The 23,039-nt window shown below is 42.5% G+C and overlaps 1 protein-coding gene across 2 annotated transcripts in view; it reads right to left on the bottom strand.

Moving 5' to 3' along the window:
- Positions 1-23,039, bottom strand: part of iars1 (isoleucyl-tRNA synthetase 1) — a 166,846-nt gene that overhangs the window by 33,906 nt on the left and 109,901 nt on the right. For both annotated transcript variants that reach the window (XM_064967436.1, XM_064967435.1), the window contains exons 24-25: positions 15,332-15,434; positions 14,080-14,163 (exon numbers count right to left, since the gene is read on the bottom strand). In XM_064967436.1, coding sequence (XP_064823508.1) covers positions 14,080-14,163; positions 15,332-15,434 — 187 coding nt within the window. The remainder of the gene's footprint in view (positions 1-14,079; positions 14,164-15,331; positions 15,435-23,039) is intronic.

Here is a 23,039-nt window from a genome sequence, read left to right as displayed (position 1 = left end):
AGGTTGGGGTTAGGGCTGGGTGGTGGAGGACAACAGGTTGGGGTTAGGGCTGGGTGGTGGAGGACAACAGGTTGGGGTTAGGGCTGGGTGGTGGAGGACAACAGGTTGGGGTTAGGGCTGGGTGGTGGAGGACAACAGGTTGGGGTTAGGGCTGGGTGGTGGGGAGGACAACAGGTTGGGGTTAGGGCTGGGTGGTGGAGGACAACAGGTTGGGGTTAGGGCTGGGTGGTGGAGGACAACAGGTTGGGGTTAGGGCTGGGTGGTGGAGGACAACAGGTTGGGGTTAGGGCTGGGTGGTAGAGGACAACAGGTTGGGGTTAGGGATGGGTGGTGGAGGACAACAGGTTGGGGTTAGGGCTGGGTGGTGGAGGACAACAGGTTGGGGTTAGGGATGGGTGGTGGAGGACAGCAGGTTGGGGTTAGGGCTGGGTGGTGAAGGACAACAGGTTGGGGTTAGGGCTGGGTGGTGAAGGACAACAGGTTGGGGTTAGGGCTGGAGGACAACAGGTTGGGGTTAGGGATGGGTGGTGGAGGACAACAGGTTGGGGTTAGGGCTGGGTGGTGGAGGACAACAGGTTGGGGTTAGGGCTGGGTGGTGGAGGACAACAGGTTGGGGTTAGGGCTGGAGGACAACAGGTTGGGGTTAGGGCTGGGTGGTGGAGGACAACAGGTTGGGGTTAGGGATGGGTGGTGGAGGACAACAGGTTGGGGTTAGGGCTGGGTGGTGGAGGACAACAGGTTGGGGTTAGGGCTGGAGGACAACAGGTTGGGGTTAGGGCTGGAGGACAACAGGTTGGGGTTAGGGCTGGGTGGTGGAGGACAACAGGTTGGGGTTAGGGCTGGGTGGTGGAGGACAACAGGTTGGTGTTAGGGCTGGGTGGTGGAGGACAACAGGTTGGGGTTAGGGCTGGGTGGTGGAGGACAACAGGTTGGGGTTAGGGATGGGTGGTGGAGGACAACAGGTTGGGGTTAGGGATGGGTGGTGGAGGACAACAGGTTGGGGTTAGGGCTGGGTGGTGGAGGACAACAGGTTGGGGTTAGGGATGGGTGGTGGAGGACAGCAGGTTGGGGTTAGGGCTGGGTGGTGAAGGACAACAGGTTGGGGTTAGGGCTGGGTGGTGAAGGACAACAGGTTGGGGTTAGGGCTGGGTGGTGAAGGACAACAGGTTGGGGTTAGGGCTGGAGGACAACAGGTTGGGGTTAGGGCTGGGTGGTGGAGGACAACAGGTTGGGGTTAGGGATGGGTGGTGGAGGACAACAGGTTGGGGTTAGGGCTGGGTGGTGGAGGACAACAGGTTGGGGTTAGGGCTGGGTGGTGGAGGACAACAGGTTGGGGTTAGGGCTGGAGGACAACAGGTTGGGGTTAGGGCTGGGTGGTGGAGGACAACAGGTTGGGGTTAGGGATGGGTGGTGAAGGACAACAGGTTGGGGTTAGGGCTGGGTGGTGGAGGACAACAGGTTGGGGTTAGGGCTGGGTGGTGGAGGACAACAGGTTGGGGTTAGGGATGGGTGGTGGAGGACAACAGGTTGGGGTTAGGGATGGGTGGTGGAGGACAACAGGTTGGGGTTAGGGATGGGTGGTGAAGGACAACAGGTTGGGGTTAGGGCTGGAGGACAACAGGTTGGGGTTAGGGATGGGTGGTGGAGGACAACAGGTTGGGGTTAGGGATGGGTGGTGGAGGACAACAGGTTGGGGTTAGGGCTGGAGGACAACAGGTTGGGGTTAGGGCTGGGTGGTGGAGGACAACAGGTTGGGGTTAGGGCTGGAGGACAACAGGTTGGGGTTAGGGCTGGGTGGTGGAGGACAACAGATTGGGGTTAGGGCTGGAGGACAACAGGTTGGGGTTAGGGCTGGAGGACAACAGGTTGGGGTTAGGGCTGGGTGGTGGAGGACAACAGGTTGGGGTTAGGGATGGGTGGTGGAGGACAACAGGTTGGGGTTAGGGCTGGGTGGTGAAGGACAACAGATTGGGGTTAGGGCTGGAGGACAACAGGTTGGGGTTAGGGCTGGGTGGTGGAGGACAACAGGTTGGGGTTAGGGCTGGGTGGTGGAGGACAACAGGTTGGGGTTAGGGCTGGAGGACAACAGGTTGGGGTTAGGGCTGGGTGGTGGAGGACAACAGGTTGGGGTTAGGGCTGGGTGGTGAAGGACAACAGGTTGGGGTTAGGGCTGGGTGGTGAAGGACAACAGGTTGGGGTTAGGGCTGGGTGGTGGAGGACAACAGGTTGGGGTTAGGGCTGGGTGGTGGAGGACAACAGGTTGGGGTTAGGGCTGGGTGGTGAAGGACAACAGGTTGGGGTTAGGGCTGGGTGGTGGAGGACAACAGGTTGGGGTTAGGGCTGGGTGGTGAAGGACAACAGGTTGGGGTTAGGGCTGGGTGGTGGAGGACAACAGGTTGGGGTTAGGGCTGGGTGGTGGAGGACAACAGGTTGGGGTTAGGGCTGGGTGGTGGAGGACAACAGGTTGGGGTTAGGGCTGGGTGGTGGAGGACAACAGGCTGGGGTTAGGGCTGGGTGGTGGAGGACAACAGGTTGGGGTTAGGGCTGGGTGGTGGAGGACAACAGGTTGGGGTTAGGGCTGGGTGGTGGAGGACAACAGGTTGGAGTTAGGGCTGGGTGGTGAAGGACAACAGGTTGGGGTTAGGGATGGGTGGTGGAGGACAACAGGTTGGGGTTAGGGCTGGGTGGTGGAGGACAACAGGTTGGGGTTAGGGCTGGGTGGTGGAGGACAACAGGTTGGGGTTAGGGCTGGGTGGTGGAGGACAACAGGTTGGGGTTAGGGATGGGTGGTGGAGGACAACAGGTTGGGGTTAGGGATGGGTGGTGGAGGACAACAGGTTGGGGTTAGGGCTGGGTGGTGGAGGACAACAGGTTGGGGTTAGGGCTGGGTGGTGGAGGACAACAGGTTGGGGTTAGGGCTGGGTGGTGGAGGACAACAGGTTGGGGTTAGGGCTGGGTGGTGGAGGACAACAGGTTGGGGTTAGGGCTGGGTGGTGGAGGACAACAGGTTGGGGTTAGGGCTGGGTGGTGGAGGACAACAGGTTGGGGTTAGGGCTGGGTGGTGGAGGACAACAGGTTGGGGTTAGGGCTGGGTGGTGGAGGACAACAGGTTGGGGTTAGGGCTGGGTGGTGGAGGACAACAGGTTGGGGTTAGGGCTGGGTGGTGGAGGACAACAGGTTGGGGTTAGGGCTGGGTGGTGGAGGACAACAGGTTGGGGTTAGGGATGGGTGGTGAAGGACAACAGGTTGGGGTTAGGGCTGGGTGGTGAAGGACAACAGGTTGGGGTTAGGGCTGGGTGGTGGAGGACAACAGGTTGGGGTTAGGGATGGGTGGGGAAGGACAACAGGTTGGGGTTAGGGCTGGGTGGTGAAGGACAACAGGTTGGGGTTAGGGCTGGGTGGTGGAGGACAACAGGTTGGGGTTAGGGATGGGTGGTGGAGGACAACAGGTTGGGGTTAGGGATGGGTGGTGGAGGACAACAGGTTGGGGTTAGGGCTGGGTGGTGGAGGACAACAGGTTGGGGTTAGGGCTGGGTGGTGGAGGACAACAGGTTGGGGTTAGGGCTGGGTGGTGGAGGACAACAGGTTGGGGTTAGGGCTGGGTGGTGGAGGACAACAGGTTGGGGTTAGGGCTGGGTGGTGGAGGACAACAGGTTGGGGTTAGGGATGGGTGGTGGAGGACAACAGGTTGGGGTTAGGGCTGGGTGGTGGAGGACAACAGGTTGGGGTTAGGGCTGGGTGGTGGAGGACAACAGGTTGGGGTTAGGGCTGGGTGGTGGAGGACAACAGGTTGGGGTTAGGGCTGGGTGGTGGAGGACAACAGGTTGGGGTTAGGGCTGGGTGGTGGAGGACAACAGGTTGGGGTTAGGGCTGGGTGGTGGAGGACAACAGGTTGGGGTTAGGGCTGGGTGGTGAAGGACAACAGGTTGGGGTTAGGGCTGGATCTAATACTATATATTGTACTGTGTCTAATACTATATATTGTACTGTGTCTAATACTATATATTGTACTGTGTCTAATACTATATATTGTACTGTGTCTAATACTATATATTGTACTGTGTCTAATAGTATATATTGTACCGTGTCTAATAGTATATATTGTACCGTGTCTAATAGTATATATTGTACCGTGTCTAATACTAGATATTGTACTGTGTCTAATACTAGATATTGTACCGTGTCTAATACTAGATATTGTACCGTGTCTAATAGTATATATTGTACCGTGTCTAATACTAGATATTGTACCGTGTCTAATACTAGATATTGTACCGTGTCTAATACTAGATATTGTACCGTGTCTAATACTAGATATTGTACCGTGTCTAATACTAGATATTGTACCGTGTCTAATACTAGATATTGTACCGTGTCTAATAGTATATATTGTACCGTGTCTAATACTAGATATTGTACTGTGTCTAATACTAGATAGACTTGATATTGTACTGTGTCTAATACTAGATATTGTACTGTGTCTAATACTAGATATTGTACCGTGTCTAATACTAGATATTGTACCGTGTCTAATACTAGATATTGTACCGTGTCTAATACTAGATATTGTACCGTGTCTAATAGTATATATTGTACCGTGTCTAATACTAGATATTGTACTGTGTCTAATACTAGATAGACTTGATATTGTACTGTGTCTAATACTAGATATTGTACTGTGTCTAATACTAGATATTGTACTGTGTCTAATACTATATATTGTACTGTGTCTAATACTAGATATTGTACTGTGTCTAATACTAGATATTGTACTGTGTCTAATACTAGATATTGTACTGTGTCTAATACTAGATATTGTACTGTGTCTAATACTAGATATTGTACTGTGTCTAATACTAGATAGACTTGATATTGTACTGTGTCTAATACTAGATATTGTACTGTGTCTAATACTTGATATTGTACTGTGTCTAATACTAGATAGACTTGATATTGTACTGTGTCTAATCCTAGATATTGTACTGTGTCTAATCCTAGATATTGTACTGTGTCTAATACTAGATATTGTACTGTGTCTAATACTAGATATTGTACTGTGTCTAATACTAGATATTGTACTGTGTCTAATACTAGATATTGTACTGTGTCTAATACTAGATAGACTTGATATTGTACTGTGTCTAATACTAGATATTGTACTGTGTCTAATACTAGATATTGTACTGTGTCTAATACTAGATATTGTACCGTGTCTAATATTAGATATTGTACTGTGTCTAATACTAGATATTGTACCGTGTCTAATACTAGATATTGTACAGTGTCTAATACTAGATATTGTACCGTGTCTAATACTAGATATTGTACCGTGTCTAATACTAGATATTGTACCGTGTCTAATACTATATATTGTACTGTGTCTAATACTATATATTGTACTGTGTCTAATACTAGATATTGTACTGTGTCTAATACTAGATAGACTTGATATTGTACTGTGTCTAATACTAGATATTGTACCGTGTCTAATACACAGGGGTCCTGTGTGGCTCAGTCGGTAGAGCATGGCGCTTGCAACGCCAAGCGTCGTGGGTTCGATTCCCGCTAGGGCCACCCATATGCAAAAAAAAGTAGTGGCCCCAGCCGACTTGTAAGTCGCTTTGGACAAAAGCGTCTGCTAAATGGGATATATTATTATTATATTATTATTATTACTATATATTGTACTGTGTCTAATACTATATATTGTACTGTGTCTAATACTAGATATTGTACCGTGTCTAATACTAGATATTGTACCGTGTCTAATAGTATATATTGTACCGTGTCTAATACTAGATATTGTACTGTGTCTAATACTAGATAGACTTGATATTGTACTGTGTCTAATACTATATATTGTACCGTGTCTAATACTAGATATTGTACCGTGTCTAATACTAGATATTGTACCGTGTCTAATACTATATATTGTACCGTGTCTAATACTAGATATTGTACTGTGTCTAATACTAGATAGACTTGATATTGTACTGTGTCTAATACTAGATATTGTACTGTGTCTAATACTAGATATTGTACTGTGTCTAATACTATATATTGTACTGTGTCTAATACTAGATATTGTACTGTGTCTAATACTAGATATTGTACTGTGTCTAATACTAGATATTGTACTGTGTCTAATACTAGATATTGTACTGTGTCTAATACTAGATATTGTACTGTGTCTAATACTAGATAGACTTGATATTGTACTGTGTCTAATACTAGATATTGTACTGTGTCTAATACTTGATATTGTACTGTGTCTAATACTAGATAGACTTGATATTGTACTGTGTCTAATCCTAGATATTGTACTGTGTCTAATACTAGATATTGTACTGTGTCTAATACTAGATATTGTACTGTGTCTAATACTAGATATTGTACTGTGTCTAATACTAGATAGACTTGATATTGTACTGTGTCTAATACTAGATATTGTACTGTGTCTAATACTAGATATTGTACTGTGTCTAATACTAGATATTGTACCGTGTCTAATATTAGATATTGTACAGTGTCTAATACTAGATATTGTACCGTGTCTAATACTAGATATTGTACCGTGTCTAATACTAGATATTGTACCGTGTCTAATACTATATATTGTACTGTGTCTAATACTATATATTGTACTGTGTCTAATACTAGATATTGTACTGTGTCTAATACTAGATAGACTTGATATTGTACTGTGTCTAATACTAGATAGACTTGATATTGTACTGTGTCTAATCCTAGATATTGTACTGTGTCTAATACTAGATATTGTACTGTGTCTAATACTAGATATTGTACTGTGTCTAATACTAGATATTGTACTGTGTCTAATACTAGATAGACTTGATATTGTACTGTGTCTAATACTAGATATTGTACTGTGTCTAATACTAGATATTGTACCGTGTCTAATACTAGATATTGTACCGTGTCTAATACTAGATATTGTACCGTGTCTAATACTAGATATTGTACTGTGTCTAATACTAGATAGACTTGATATTGTACTGTGTCTAATACTAGATATTGTACCGTGTCTAATAGTATATATTGTACCGTGTCTAATACTAGATATTGTACTGTGTCTAATACTAGATAGACTTGATATTGTACTGTGTCTAATACTAGATATTGTACTGTGTCTAATACTAGATATTGTACTGTGTCTAATACTATATATTGTACTGTGTCTAATACTAGATATTGTACTGTGTCTAATACTAGATATTGTACTGTGTCTAATACTAGATAGACTTGATATTGTACTGTGTCTAATACTAGATATTGTACTGTGTCTAATACTTGATATTGTACTGTGTCTAATACTAGATAGACTTGATATTGTACTGTGTCTAATCCTAGATATTGTACTGTGTCTAATACTAGATATTGTACTGTGTCTAATACTAGATATTGTACTGTGTCTAATACTAGATATTGTACTGTGTCTAATACTAGATATTGTACTGTGTCTAATACTAGATATTGTACTGTGTCTAATACTAGATAGACTTGATATTGTACTGTGTCTAATACTAGATATTGTACTGTGTCTAATACTAGATATTGTACTGTGTCTAATACTAGATATTGTACTGTGTCTAATACTAGATAGACTTGATATTGTACTGTGTCTAATACTAGATATTGTACTGTGTCTAATACTAGATATTGTACCGTGTCTAATACTAGATATTGTACCGTGTCTAATACTAGATATTGTACCGTGTCTAATACTAGATATTGTACTGTGTCTAATACTAGATAGACTTGATATTGTACTGTGTCTAATACTAGATATTGTACCGTGTCTAATAGTATATATTGTACCGTGTCTAATACTAGATATTGTACTGTGTCTAATACTAGATAGACTTGATATTGTACTGTGTCTAATACTAGATATTGTACTGTGTCTAATACTAGATATTGTACTGTGTCTAATACTATATATTGTACTGTGTCTAATACTAGATATTGTACTGTGTCTAATACTAGATATTGTACTGTGTCTAATACTAGATATTGTACTGTGTCTAATACTAGATAGACTTGATATTGTACTGTGTCTAATACTAGATATTGTACTGTGTCTAATACTTGATATTGTACTGTGTCTAATACTAGATAGACTTGATATTGTACTGTGTCTAATCCTAGATATTGTACTGTGTCTAATACTAGATATTGTACTGTGTCTAATACTAGATATTGTACTGTGTCTAATACTAGATATTGTACTGTGTCTAATACTAGATATTGTACTGTGTCTAATACTAGATATTGTACTGTGTCTAATACTAGATAGACTTGATATTGTACTGTGTCTAATACTAGATATTGTACTGTGTCTAATACTAGATATTGTACTGTGTCTAATACTAGATATTGTACCGTGTCTAATATTAGATATTGTACTGTGTCTAATACTAGATATTGTACCGTGTCTAATACTAGATATTGTACAGTGTCTAATACTAGATATTGTACCGTGTCTAATACTATATATTGTACTGTGTCTAATACTATATATTGTACTGTGTCTAATACTAGATATTGTACTGTGTCTAATACTAGATAGACTTGATATTGTACTGTGTCTAATACTATATATTGTACCGTGTCTAATAGTATATATTGTACCGTGTCTAATACTAGATATTGTACCGTGTCTAATACTAGATATTGTACCGTGTCTAATACTATATATTGTACTGTGTCTAATACTATATATTGTACTGTGTCTAATACTAGATATTGTACTGTGTCTAATACTAGATAGACTTGATATTGTACTGTGTCTAATACTAGATATTGTACCGTGTCTAATACTATATATTGTACTGTGTCTAATACTATATATTGTACTGTGTCTAATACTATATATTGTACTGTGTCTAATACTATATATTGTACCGTGTCTAATACTAGATATTGTACCGTGTCTAATACTAGATATTGTACCGTGTCTAATACTAGATATTGTACCGTGTCTAATAGTATATATTGTACCGTGTCTAATAGTATATATTGTACCGTGTCTAATAGTATATATTGTATCGTGTCTAATACTAGATATTGTACTGTGTCTAATACTAGATAGACTTGATATTGTACTGTGTCTAATACTATATATTGTACTGTGTCTAATACTATATATTGTACCGTGTCTAATACTAGATATTGTACCGTGTCTAATACTAGATATTGTACCGTGTCTAATACTAGATATTGTACTGTGTCTAATACTAGATATTGTACTGTGTCTAATACTAGATAGACTTGATATTGTACTGTGTCTAATACTAGATATTGTACTGTGTCTAATACTAGATATTGTACCGTGTCTAATACTAGATATTGTACCGTGTCTAATACTAGATATTGTACCGTGTCTAATACTATATATTGTACTGTGTCTAATACTATATATTGTACTGTGTCTAATACTAGATATTGTACTGTGTCTAATACTAGATAGACTTGATATTGTACTGTGTCTAATACTAGATATTGTACTGTGTCTAATACTATATATTGTACTGTGTCTAATACTATATATTGTACTGTGTCTAATACTAGATATTGTACTGTGTCTAATACTAGATAGACTTGATATTGTACCGTGTCTAATACTAGATATTGTACTGTGTCTAATACTAGATAGACTTGATATTGTACTGTGTCTAATACTAGATATTGTACCGTGTCTAATAGTATATATTGTACCGTGTCTAATACTAGATATTGTACTGTGTCTAATACTAGATAGACTTGATATTGTACTGTGTCTAATACTAGATATTGTACTGTGTCTAATACTATATATTGTACTGTGTCTAATACTATATATTGTAATGTGTCTAATACTAGATATTGTACTGTGTCTAATACTAGATATTGTACTGTGTCTAATACTAGATATTGTACTGTGTCTAATACTAGATATTGTACTGTGTCTAATACTAGATAGACTTGATATTGTACTGTGTCTAATACTAGATATTGTACTGTGTCTAATACTTGATATTGTACTGTGTCTAATACTAGATAGACTTGATATTGTACTGTGTCTAATCCTAGATATTGTACTGTGTCTAATACTAGATATTGTACTGTGTCTAATACTAGATATTGTACTGTGTCTAATACTAGATATTGTACTGTGTCTAATACTAGATATTGTACTGTGTCTAATACTAGATATTGTACTGTGTCTAATACTAGATAGACTTGATATTGTACTGTGTCTAATACTAGATATTGTACTGTGTCTAATACTAGATATTGTACTGTGTCTAATACTAGATATTGTACCGTGTCTAATATTAGATATTGTACTGTGTCTAATACTAGATATTGTACCGTGTCTAATACTAGATATTGTACAGTGTCTAATACTAGATATTGTACCGTGTCTAATACTAGATATTGTACTGTGTCTAATACTAGATAGACTTGATATTGTACTGTGTCTAATACTAGATAGACTTGATATTGTACTGTGTCTAATCCTAGATATTGTACTGTGTCTAATACTAGATATTGTACTGTGTCTAATACTAGATATTGTACTGTGTCTAATACTAGATATTGTACTGTGTCTAATACTAGATAGACTTGATATTGTACTGTGTCTAATACTAGATATTGTACTGTGTCTAATACTAGATAGACTTGATATTGTACTGTGTCTAATACTATATATTGTACTGTGTCTAATACTAGATATTGTACTGTGTCTAATACTAGATATTGTACTGTGTCTAATACTATATATTGTACTGTGTCTTCTCTGTATCACGGAGGCGCTCCGCACTGCTAAAGCTAACTCTCTCTCCTCTGCTCTCATCCTTCTAGACCTATCGGCTGCCTTCGATACTGTGAACCATCAGATCCTCCTCTCCACCCTCTCCGAGTTGGGCATCTCCGGCGCGGCCCACGCTTGATTGCGTCCTACCTGACAGGTCGCTCCTACCAGGTGGCGTGGCGAGAATCTGTCTCCTCGCCACGCGCTCTCACCACTGGTGTCCCCCAGGGCTCTGTTCTAGGCCCTCTCCTATTCTCGCTATACACCAAGTCACTTGGCTCTGTCATAACCTCACATGGTCTCTCCTATCATTGCTATGCAGACGACACACAATTAATCTTCTCCTTTCCCCCTTCTGATGACCAGGTGGCGAATCGCATCTCTGCATGTCTGGCAGACATATCAGTGTGGATGACGGATCACCACCTCAAGCTGAACCTCGGCAAGACGGAGCTGCTCTTCCTCCCGGGGAAGGACTGCCCGTTCCATGATCTCGCCATCACGGTTGACAACTCCATTGTGTCCTCCTCCCAGAGCGCTAAGAACCTTGGCGTGATCCTGGACAACACCCTGTCGTTCTCAACCAACATCATGGCGGTGGCCCGTTCCTGTAGGTTCATGCTCTACAACATCCGCAGAGTACGACCCTGCCTCACACAGGAAGCGGCGCAGGTCCTAATCCAGGCACTTGTCATCTCCCGTCTGGATTACTGCAACTCGCTGTTGGCTGGGCTCCCTGCCTGTGCCATTAAACCCCTACAACTCATCCAGAACGCCGCAGCCCGTCTGGTGTTCAACCTTCCCAAGTTCTCTCACGTCACCCCGCTCCTCCGCTCTCTCCACTGGCTTCCAGTTGAAGCTCGCATCCGCTACAAGACCATGGTGCTTGCCTACGGAGCTGTGAGGGGAACGGCACCGCAGTACCTCCAGGCTCTGATCAGGCCCTACACCCAAGCAAGGGCACTGCGTTCATCCACCTCTGGCCTGCTCGCCTCCCTACCATTGAGGAAGTACAGTTCCCGCTCAGCCCAGTCAAAACTGTTCGCTGCTCTGGCCCCCCAATGGTGGAACAAACTCCCTCACGACGCCAGGACAGCGGAGTCAATCACCACCTTCCGGAGACACCTGAAACCCCACCTCTTCAAGGAATACCTAGGATAGGATAAGTAATTCTTCTCACCACCCCCCCCCCCTGAATGATTTAGATGCACTATTGTAAAGTGGCTGTTCCACTGGATGTCAGAAGGTGAATTCACCAATTTGTAAGTCGCTCTGGATAAGAGCGTCTGCTAAATGACTTAAATGTAAATGTCTAATACTAGATATTGTACTGTGTCTAATACTAGATATTGTACTGTGTCTAATACTAGATATTGTACTGTGTCTAATCCTAGATAGACTTGATATTGTACTGTGTCTAATACTAGATAGACTTGATATTGTACTGTGTCTAATACTAGATATTGTACTGTGTCTAATACTAGATATTGTACTGTGTCTAATACTATATATTGTACTGTGTCTAATACTAGATATTGTACTGTGTCTAATACTAGATATTGTACTGTGTCTAATACTAGATATTGTACTGTGTCTAATACTAGATATTGTACTGTGTCTAATCCTAGATAGACTTGATATTGTACTGTGTCTAATACTAGATATTGTACTGTGTCTAAGACTAGATATTGTACTGTGTCTAATCCTAGATATACTTGATATTGTACTGTGTCTAATACTATATATTGTACTGTGTCTAATACTAGATAGACTAGATATTGTACTGTGTCTAATCCTAGATAGACTTGATATTGTACTGTGTCTAATCCTAGATAGACTTGATATTGTACTTGACATTAAACAGAACTTTATTCTGGGCTCAGCCTTATAAAAGACCAATTCATTATCTACAGTAACATCATAACATTATAGGAGTCGTTTATCCCATTGCTGAATTCCTCTGCATTTCATCCGTCAACAGTTTAATTCACTTCACCGCCTTAGCAGAATGGGTTGTTGTGCTACAGGATATAGTACCAGTCAAAAGATCTTTATATTTGACCATTTTCTCCATTGTAGAATAATAGTGAAGACATCAACACTATGAAATAACACGTATGGAATCATGTAGTAACCAAAAAAAAAAGTGTTAAACAAATCAAAAATATATTTTAGATTCTTTAAAGTAGCCACCTTTTGCCTTGATGAGAGTTTTTCACACTCTTGGCATTCTCTCAACCAGCTTCATGAGGTAGTCACCTGGAATGCATTTCCATTAACTGGTGTGCCTTTTTAAAAGTTAATTTGTGGAATTTCTTTCCTTCTTAACACGTTTGAGCCGATCAGTTGTGACAAGGTAGGGCTGGTATACAGAAGACAGCCAAATAGGGCTATCTTCTATAGAAAATAGTAAAAATAAAGAAAAACCCTTGACTGAGCAGGTGTAATGTTGTGCTGCTGCCATGTGTCGCTACCATGCTGTGTTGTTGTCTTATGTCTCTCTTTATGTAGTGTTGTGTTGTCTCTCTTCTTGTGATGTGTGTTTTGTCCTATATTTATATTGTATTTATTTATTTTAATCCCAGCCCCCGCAGGAGGCCTTTTGCCTTCTGGTAGGCCGTCACTGTAAATAATCATTGGTTCTTAACTGACTTGTCTAGTTAAATAAAGGTTAAATAAAAAATAAATGAAATGAGAAAAACGAGTGACCGAAGCGACTTTCGAGAGCGTGGTATGATCGTCGGCACGCCAGATCCAGTATCTCAGAAGCGGCCTTCCTCCTGGGCTTTTCACACACACAACAGTCTCTCGTGTTTACAGAGAATGGTGCCACAAACAAAACACATCCAGTCACCGGCAGTCGAGCACCAACACTGGACAATAGAGGAGTGGAAAAACATGGCCTGGAACATGACAGCGGGTTCAGTTTACTAGAGTGTCCTGGTCAGTCCTCCAGACCTCAACCCCATAGAGCACAATGGGATGAGATGGAACGGGCTGTTAGCAGCATGCATGTACCACCGTCCAATCTGCTGCAACTGTGTGATGTCATCGCATCAGCATGGACACACATCCCTGTGGAACGTTTCCGACACCTTGTAGAATTCAGGTTGTTGTGGATGCAGGGGGGGGGGGGGTCCAACCTGGTACTAGATGAGTGTACCAATTAACTGACCGGTGAGCGAATTAGTCAATATATGTGTTTGTGTATATCTCTTACCTCCAGGATGTATTTATATGTGTTTGTGTATGTCTCTTACCTCCAGGATGTATTTCTGCAGGGAGGTGATGTCTCTCAGAGCTTCTGGATCTTGGTGGATCACTACCACCTCCTTTAAGGGATACTACACAACAACAACAACCGTTAGCACACAACAACAACCGTTAGCACACAACAACAACCGTTAGTACACAACAACAACAACAACAACAACAACAACCGTTAGTACACAACAACAACAACCGTTAGTACACAACAACAACAACCGTTAGTACACAACAACAACAACTGTTAGTACACAACAACAACAACTGTTAGTACACAACAACAACAACTGTTAGTACACAACAACAACAACTGTTAGTACACAACAACAACAACAACTGTTAGTACACAACAACAACAACAACTGTTAGTACACAACAACAACAACAACCGTTAGTACACAACAACAACAACCGTTAGTACACAACAACAACAACCGTTAGTACACAACAACAACAACCGTTAGTACACAACAACAACAACCGTTAGTACACAACAACAACAACCGTTAGTACACAACAACAACAACCGTTAGTACACAACAACAACAACCGTTAGTACACAACAACAACAACCGTTAGTACACAACAACAACAACCGTTAGTACACAACAACAACAACAACCATTAGTACACAACAACAACAACAACCATTAGTACACAACAACAACTGTTAGTACACAACAACCACTGTTAGTACACAACAACAACTGTTAGTACACAACAACAACAACAACCGATAGTACACAACAACAACCGTTAGTACACAACAACAACAACCGTTAGTACACAACAACAACAACTGTTAGTACACAACAACAACCGTTAGTACACAACAACAACCGTTAGTACACAACAACAACCGTTAGTACACAACAACAACCGTTAGTACACAACAACAACCGTTAGTACACAACAACCACCGTTAGTACACAACAACCACTGTTAGTACACAACAACCACTGTTAGTACACAACAACCACTGTTAGTACACAACAACAACAACCGTTAGTACACAACAACAGACACTTCATGGGGTACTACAACATAATAACAACAACCATTAGTACACAACAACAACAACCACCATTAGTGTACTAGACATAACACATACATACTACCACCTTCAGGGAGTACTACAAACAACAACAATAACGACAACAATCACACACACGTAGTGCTATACATGACAACAACAAATGCTAGCTGAGAGAAGAAAAAAAAAACACACAGTTGACGTTCTCTCACCTTAACGGGCAGAGTCCTGCGGTCTCTGATGACTCGTCCAAGCTCAATGACAGACTGCATCTGACACACTGCACTTTCTATACGCTTGTCAATCAACGACTCCCTGTCACTCACACACACACACACACACACGTTAGACTGGGAACAGGTAGAAGACAGTGGGTATATCGGTGTGTGTACATCGGTTGTCTTGGATATCAAACTTCTCTATTAAAAACTCCATAACCGGACTGATATTCAGTTGGAGCTGAACAAACTCCCTCACGACGCCAGGACAGCGGAGTCAATCACCACCTTCCGGAGACACCTGAAACCCCACCTCTTCAAGGAATACCTAGGATAGGATAAAGTAATCCTTCTCACCCCCCCCCCTTAAATGATTTAGATGCACTATTGTAAAGTGGCTGTTCCACTGGATGTCAGAAGGTGAATTCACCAATTTGTAAGTCGCTCTGGATAGGAGCGTCTGCTAAATGACTTAAATGTAAATGTATCCCAACCCTGATGTGCATGATGACGCGTGTGAGGTAACTTGGGGAACTGCTCATGTCGGAGGAACAAGACAAAGAGGAAAAGGGGACAGATATCCAATCACGAACGCGCGTTGAGCTCAGTTGGTTGTTTTGAAAGTCTCTGAATATGGATTCTATTGAAAAAAAAAAAAAACGAGTGTGGTTACTAGCTAGCTACATTTTGATCCAGTTGGTATCAGACCGCTACAGACCAGGGATCCTGCCGACCAAGGGTCTTGATGAGCTGATTGGTGTAGCAGCCAGTCTAGCACCCCATTGTTCGCTGCCTTATCGAGCTAGCGGGATTTCCTTGAGGGCTTGAACCGCCACACGGTTAGTTAGCCCTTGTAGCTGGGACCAGAGAGAGTCACAAGCCCGGGAACAATCTAGATCATTGCTGTGATCACAACGAAACAGTGAGATGTCGTTTTTTTATTTTTTACCTTTATTTAACTAGGCAAGTCAGTTAAGAAAAAATTCTTATTTTCAATGATGGCCTAGGAACAGTGGGTTAACTGCCTTGTTTAGGGGCAGAATGACAGACCCTGTCAGCTCGGGGATTCGATCTTGCAACCTTTCGGTTACTAGTCCAATGCTCTAACCGCTAGGCTACCCTGCCGCCTCTACACTCTAACCACTAGGCTACCCTGCCGCCTCTACACTCTAACCACTAGGCGACCCTGCCGCCTCTACACTCTAACCACTAGGCTACCCTGCCGCCTCTACACTCTAACCGCTAGGCTACCTGCCGCCCGTATTCAGGCATTTAAAAAAAATAATAATGAAAGAAGAGCATTGTAAGTTTGACATTTGTAAAGTCAAATGTGGGAGAGGTGGAAAAATGATCGTTATCGATCAATAATGACAAACCTGTCAATAACAACTTAGATGGAAAGCTACTGAGGATGGTGACTGACTCTATGGCCACTCCTACTGTCTCTATAGTCACTCCTATTGTCTCTATATCCACTCCTACTGACTCTATGGCCACTCCTACTGACTCTATAGCCACTCCTACTGACTCTATAGCCACTCCTACTGACTCTATAGCCACTCCTACTGTCTCTATAGTCACTCCTATTGTCTCTATAGCCACTCCTACTGACTCTATAGCCACTCCTACTGACTCTATAGCCACTCCTACTGACTCTATAGCCACTCCTACTGACTCTATAGCCACTCCTACTGACTCTATAGCCACTCCTACTGACTCTATAGCCACTCCTACTGACTCTATAGCCACTCCCACTGACTCTATAGCCACTCCTACTGACTCTATAGCCACTCCTACTGACTCTATAGCCACTCCTACTGACTCTATAGCCACTCCTACTGACTCTATAGCCACTCCTACTGACTCTATAGCCACTCCTACTGACTCTATAGCCACTCCTACTGAGGATGGTGGCTGACTATAGCCACTCCTACTGACTCTATAGCCACTCCTACTGAGGATGGTAGCTGACTCTATAGCCACTCCTACTGAGGATGTTAGCTGACTCTATAGCCACTCCTACTGACTCTATAGCCACTCCTACTGAGGATGGTGGCTGACTCTATAGCCACTCCTACTGAGGATGGTAGCTGACTCTATAGCCACTCCTACTGAGGATGGTAGCTGACTCTATAGCCACTCCTACTGAGGATGGTAGCTGACTCTATAGCCACTCCTACTGACTCTATAGCCACTCCTACTGAGGATGGTAGCTGACTCTATAGCCACTCCTACTGAGGATGGTAGCTGACTCTATGGCCACTCCTACTGACTCTATAGCCACTCCTACTGAGGATGGTAGCTGACTCTATAGCCACTCCTACTGAGGATGGTATCTGACTCTATAGCCACTCCTACTGACTCTATAGCCACTCCTACTGAGGATGGTAGCTGACTCTATAGCCACTCCTACTGAGGATGGTATCTGACTCTATAGCCACTCCTACTGACTCTATAGCCACTCCTACTGAGGATGGTAGCTGACTCTATAGCCAGTCCTACTGAGGATGGTAGCTGACTCTATGGCCACTCCTACTGAGGATGGTGGCTGACTCTATAGCCACTCCTACTGAGGATGGTATCTGACTCTATAGCCACTCCTACTGAGGATGGTGGCTGACTCTATAGCCACTCCTACTGAGGATGGTAGCTGACTCTATAGCCACTCCTACTGAGGATGGTGGCTGACTCTATAGCCACTCCTACTGAGGATGGTGGCTGACTCTATGGCCACTCCTACTGAGGATGGTAGCTGACTCTATGGCCACTCCTACTGAGGATGTTAGCTGACTCTATAGCCACTCCTACTGACTCTATAGCCACTCCTACTGAGGATGGTATCTGACTCTATAGCCACTCCTACTGAGGATGGTAGCTGACTCTATAGCCACTCCTACTGAGGATGGTAGCTGACTCTATAGCCACTCCTACTGAGGATGGTAGCTGACTCTATGGCCACTCCTACTGACTCTATAGCCACTCCTACTGAGGATGGTAGCTGACTCTATAGCCACTCCTACTGAGGATGGTAGCTGACTCTATAGCCACTCCTACTGAGGATGGTAGCTGACTCTATAGCCACTCCTACTGAGGATGGTGGCTGACTCTATAGCCACTCCTACTGAGGATGGTAGCTGACTCTATAGCCACTCCTACTGAGGATGGTAGCTGACTCTATAACCACTCCTACTGAGGATGGTAGCTGACTCTATAGCCACTCCTACTGAGGATGGTAGCTGACTCTATGGCCACTCCTACTGAGGATGGTAGCTGACTCTATAGCCACTCCTACTGAGGATGGTAGCTGACTCTATAGCCACTCCTACTGACTCTATAGCCACTCCTACTGAGGATGGTAGCTGACTCTATAGCCACTCCTACTGAGGATGGTAGCTGACTCTATAGCCACTCCTACTGAGGATGGTAGCTGACTCTATAGCCACTCCTACTGAGGATGGTAGCTGACTCTATAGCCACTCCTACTGAGGATGGTAGCTGACTCTATAGCCACTCCTACTGAGGATGGTAGCTGACTCTATAGCCACTCCTACTGAGGATGGTAGCTGACTCTATAGCCACTCCTATCTGTCATATCTTTCATCTGAGCCTAGAGGAAAGTATTTGTCCTCAGGCCTGGAGGGAAGCCAAAGCCTTCCACTACCCATGAGTGGTACAGCATCCTTTAATGGTTCTAACAGCAGACCTATCAGCTTGTTGCCAGCTCTTAGCAAACTGTTTTTTTCTTCTCTGTAAACAAATTAACAACAGACTTTCAGCATGCTTTTATAGAGAAGGGCACTCAACATGTACTGCACTGACACAAATGACTGATGATAGTTTGAAAGAAATTGATCATTGAATTTGATAAGAAGATTGTAGGAGATGTACTGTTAGATTTCAGTGCAGCCTTTGATATTATTTACCATAACCTGTTAGAAAAAAAGTAAATATTTTATTGGTTTTTAACCTCTGTCATATCGTGGATTCAGAGTGATCTATCCAATAGAACTCAAAGGGTTACTTTAATGGAAGCTTCTCTAATGTTAAACATGTACAGTGTGGTGTACCGCAGGGCAGCTCTCTAGGCCCTCTACTCTTTTCTATTTTTACTAATGACCTGCCACTGGCATTAAACAAAGCCTGTGTGTCCATGTATGCTGATGATTCAACCACATACGCATCAGCAACCACAGATAATGAGTTCACTGAAACCCTTAACAAAGAGTTGCAGTCTGTTTTCGAATGGGTGGCCAGTAATACACTGGCCCTGAAAATCTCTAAAACTAAGAGCATTGTATTTGGTACAAATCATTCCTTAACTTCTTGGTGACTGGGGGGCAGTATTGAGTAGCTTGGATGAATAAGGTGTCCAGAGTAAACCTGCTGCTACTCAGCCATAAAAGCTAGAATATGCATATCATTAGTAGTATTGGATGGAAAACACTCTGAAGTTTCTAAAACTGTTTGAATGATGTCTGTGAGTATAACAGAACTCATATGGCAGGCAAAAACCTGAGAAAAAATCCAACCAGGAAGTGGGAAATCTGAGGTTGGTCGTTTTTCAACTCAGGCCCTATTGAAGATACAGATGCTTCCGTTAGATGTCAACAGTCTTTAGAAACGTGTTTGATGCTTCTACTGTAAAGGAGGGGCTCATAAGGGCTCTTTGAGTCAGTGGTCTGGCAGAGTGCCACAAGCTGGTCACACGCATTCACATGAGAGGTAGCTCCATTGCTTTTCTACAGACAAAGGAATTCTCCGGTTGGAACCCTATTGAAGATTTATGTTAAACACATCCTAAAGATCGATTCTATACATCGTATGACATGTTTGTACGGACTGTAACGGAACCTTTTGACATTTCGTCTGCTCCTAGTGAACGCGTTTCGTGAGTTTTGATTTGTTTACTAATTGCGTTAACAAAAGTAGCTATTTGGACATAAATGGACATTATCGAACAAATCAAACATTTATTGTGGAACTGGGATTCCTGGGAGTGCATTCTGATGAAGATCATCAAAGGTAAGTGAATATTTAGAATGCTATTTATTTAGTTTTTTGATTAATTTTACCCCTTTTTCTCCCCAATTTCGTGGTATCCAATTGTTTTAGTAGCTACTATCTTGTAGTGCACATCGTGCACCTGGCAACCTTGGCCCGCCACAGGAGTCGCTGGTGGGCGATGAGACAAGGATTTCCCTACCGACCAAGCCCTCCCTAACCCGGACGACGCTAGGCCAATTGTGCGTCCTTAACCACTGCGCCACCCGGGAGGCCTATAATGTTATTTCTGATAATGTTGACTACCCAAACATGCCGGATATTTCTCTGGCTGGTTTGGGCTCTGAGCGCCGTACTCAGATTATTGCATGGTATGCTTTTTCCGTAAAGTTTTTTTGAAATCTGACACAGCGGTTGTTGCATTAAGGAGAAGTTTATCTAAAGTTCCATGTATAATAGTTGTATCTTTTATCAATGTTTATTATGAGTATTTCTGTGAATTGATGTGGCTCTCTGCAAAATCACCACATGTTTTGGAACTACTGAACATAACACGCCAATGTAAAATTAGATTTTTGGATAAAAATATGCACTTTATCGAACAAAATGTACACACAAAATATACATATATTGTGTAACATGAAGTCCTATGAGTGTCATCTGATGAAGATCATCAAAGATTAGTGAGTCATTTTATCTCCATTTGTGTTTTTTGTAACTCGTCCCTTTGGCTGGAAAAATGGCTGGGTTTTCTGGGAGTTGGTGGTGACCTAACATAATAGTTTGTGGAGCAGTACCAGTCAAAAGTTGGGACACACCTACTCATTACAGGATTTTTTTATTTATTTGAACTTTGTTCTACATAGTAGAATAATAGTGAAGATATCAAAACCATGAAATAACACATATGGAATCATGTAGTAACCTCCCCAAAAAGTGTTAAATAAATCATAAAGCATGTAGTAACCCCCCCAAAAAGTGTTAAATAAATCATGAATCATGTAGTAACCCCCCTAAAAAGTGTTAAATAAATCAAAAGGCATGTATCATGTAGTAATCTCTGGTAGTGTAAATAATAACCAAATGGTTGATGTAAATACTACGCCGGTCTCTCTTGGCGACGAGTTGAGAGATTGACTGCATCAAAAACATTTTCTATAAGAATTCCAAATTGTTTGCATAGTCAACTTACACACAGCTCTGACACACACACACACACACCCACACACACACACACCCCACCAGACAACAGGGGTCTTTTCACAGTCCCCAAAGCCAGAACAAATTCAAGAAAGTGTACATACAGTATTATAAAAAAAGCCCCGATTGCATGGAACTCCCATCTCATATTGCTCAAATGAACAGCAAACAGATACAGCAACACCTCGGGGCACAACGCCTCTCCCCTACTCGACCTAGATATTGTGTGTATTTATATGTAGGCTACGTGTGCCGTTATTTTGTTTTGTTTAACTTATGTAGCTCTGTCCTTGAGCTGTTCTTGTCTATTAAATGTTCTGTATTATGTCATGTTTTGTGTGGACCCCAGGAAGAGTAGTTGCTGCTTTCGCAATAGCTAATAGGGGTCCTAATAAAATAAAAAATGATTTAATGGGTTTACAGCGGGCGGACAGACAGTCTCCTCCTGATTGGAGGTCACCTCTACAGGATGTCTCACTTCTTGGACAGGAACAGGAAGGAGCTCTTAACAAGGCTTCCCTCCGCAGCTCCTGAAATTTTTCCCAGAAATCTAGAATTAGAACCTGGATTTTTTTGTCTCTCCCCCACATAGACTCAGGAGACCTTTACAACAGAACCTTCAATCCAAATCGAAACTTCAAACATCCTTGAATTTAAACTTTAAATACCTGGAAAGGATTCGTACTTCCAAAGACCGTCAAGAAAAACAACAACCACCAGCAGAAAAACGACAACCACCAGCAGAAAAAACAACAACCACCAGCAAAAAAACAACAACAACCAGCAGAAAAAACAACAACAACCAGCAGAAAAAACAACAACAACCAGCAGAAAAAACAACAACAACCAGCAGAAAAAACAACAACCACCAGCAGAAAAACGACAACCACCAGCAGAAAAACGACAACCACCAGCAGAAAAAACGACAACCACCAGCAGAAAAAAAAACAACAACCAGCAGAAAAAACAACAACAACCAGCAGAAAAAACAACAACAACCAGCAGAAAAAACAACAACAACCAGCAGAAAAAACAACAACAACCAGCAGAAAAAACAACAACAACCAGCAGAGAAAAAACAACAACCAGCAGAAAAAAAACAACAAGCAGAAAAAAAACAACCTGCAGGAAAACAACAACCAGCAGGAAAACAACAACCACCAGCAGAAAAACAACAACCACCAGCAGGAAAACAACAACCAGCATGAAAACAACCACCAGCAGGAAAACAACCACCAGCAGGAAAACAACCACCAGCAGGAAAACAACAACCAGCAGGAAAACAACAACCAGCAGGAAAACAACAACCAGCAGGAAAACAACAACCAGCAGGAAAACAACAACCAGCAGGAAAACAACAACCAGCAGGAAAACAACAACCAGCAGGAAAACAACCACCAGCAGGAAAACAACAACAACCTGCAGGAAAACAACAACCAGCAGGAAAACAACAACCAGCAGGAAAACAACAACCAGCAGGAAAACAACAGTAAAAACCCAC

Source organism: Oncorhynchus masou, chromosome 6 (assembly GCF_036934945.1).
Source record: "Oncorhynchus masou masou isolate Uvic2021 chromosome 6, UVic_Omas_1.1, whole genome shotgun sequence".
NCBI lineage: Eukaryota > Metazoa > Chordata > Actinopteri > Salmoniformes > Salmonidae > Oncorhynchus > Oncorhynchus masou.
This window is presented reverse-complemented; position numbering and strand designations above follow the sequence as displayed.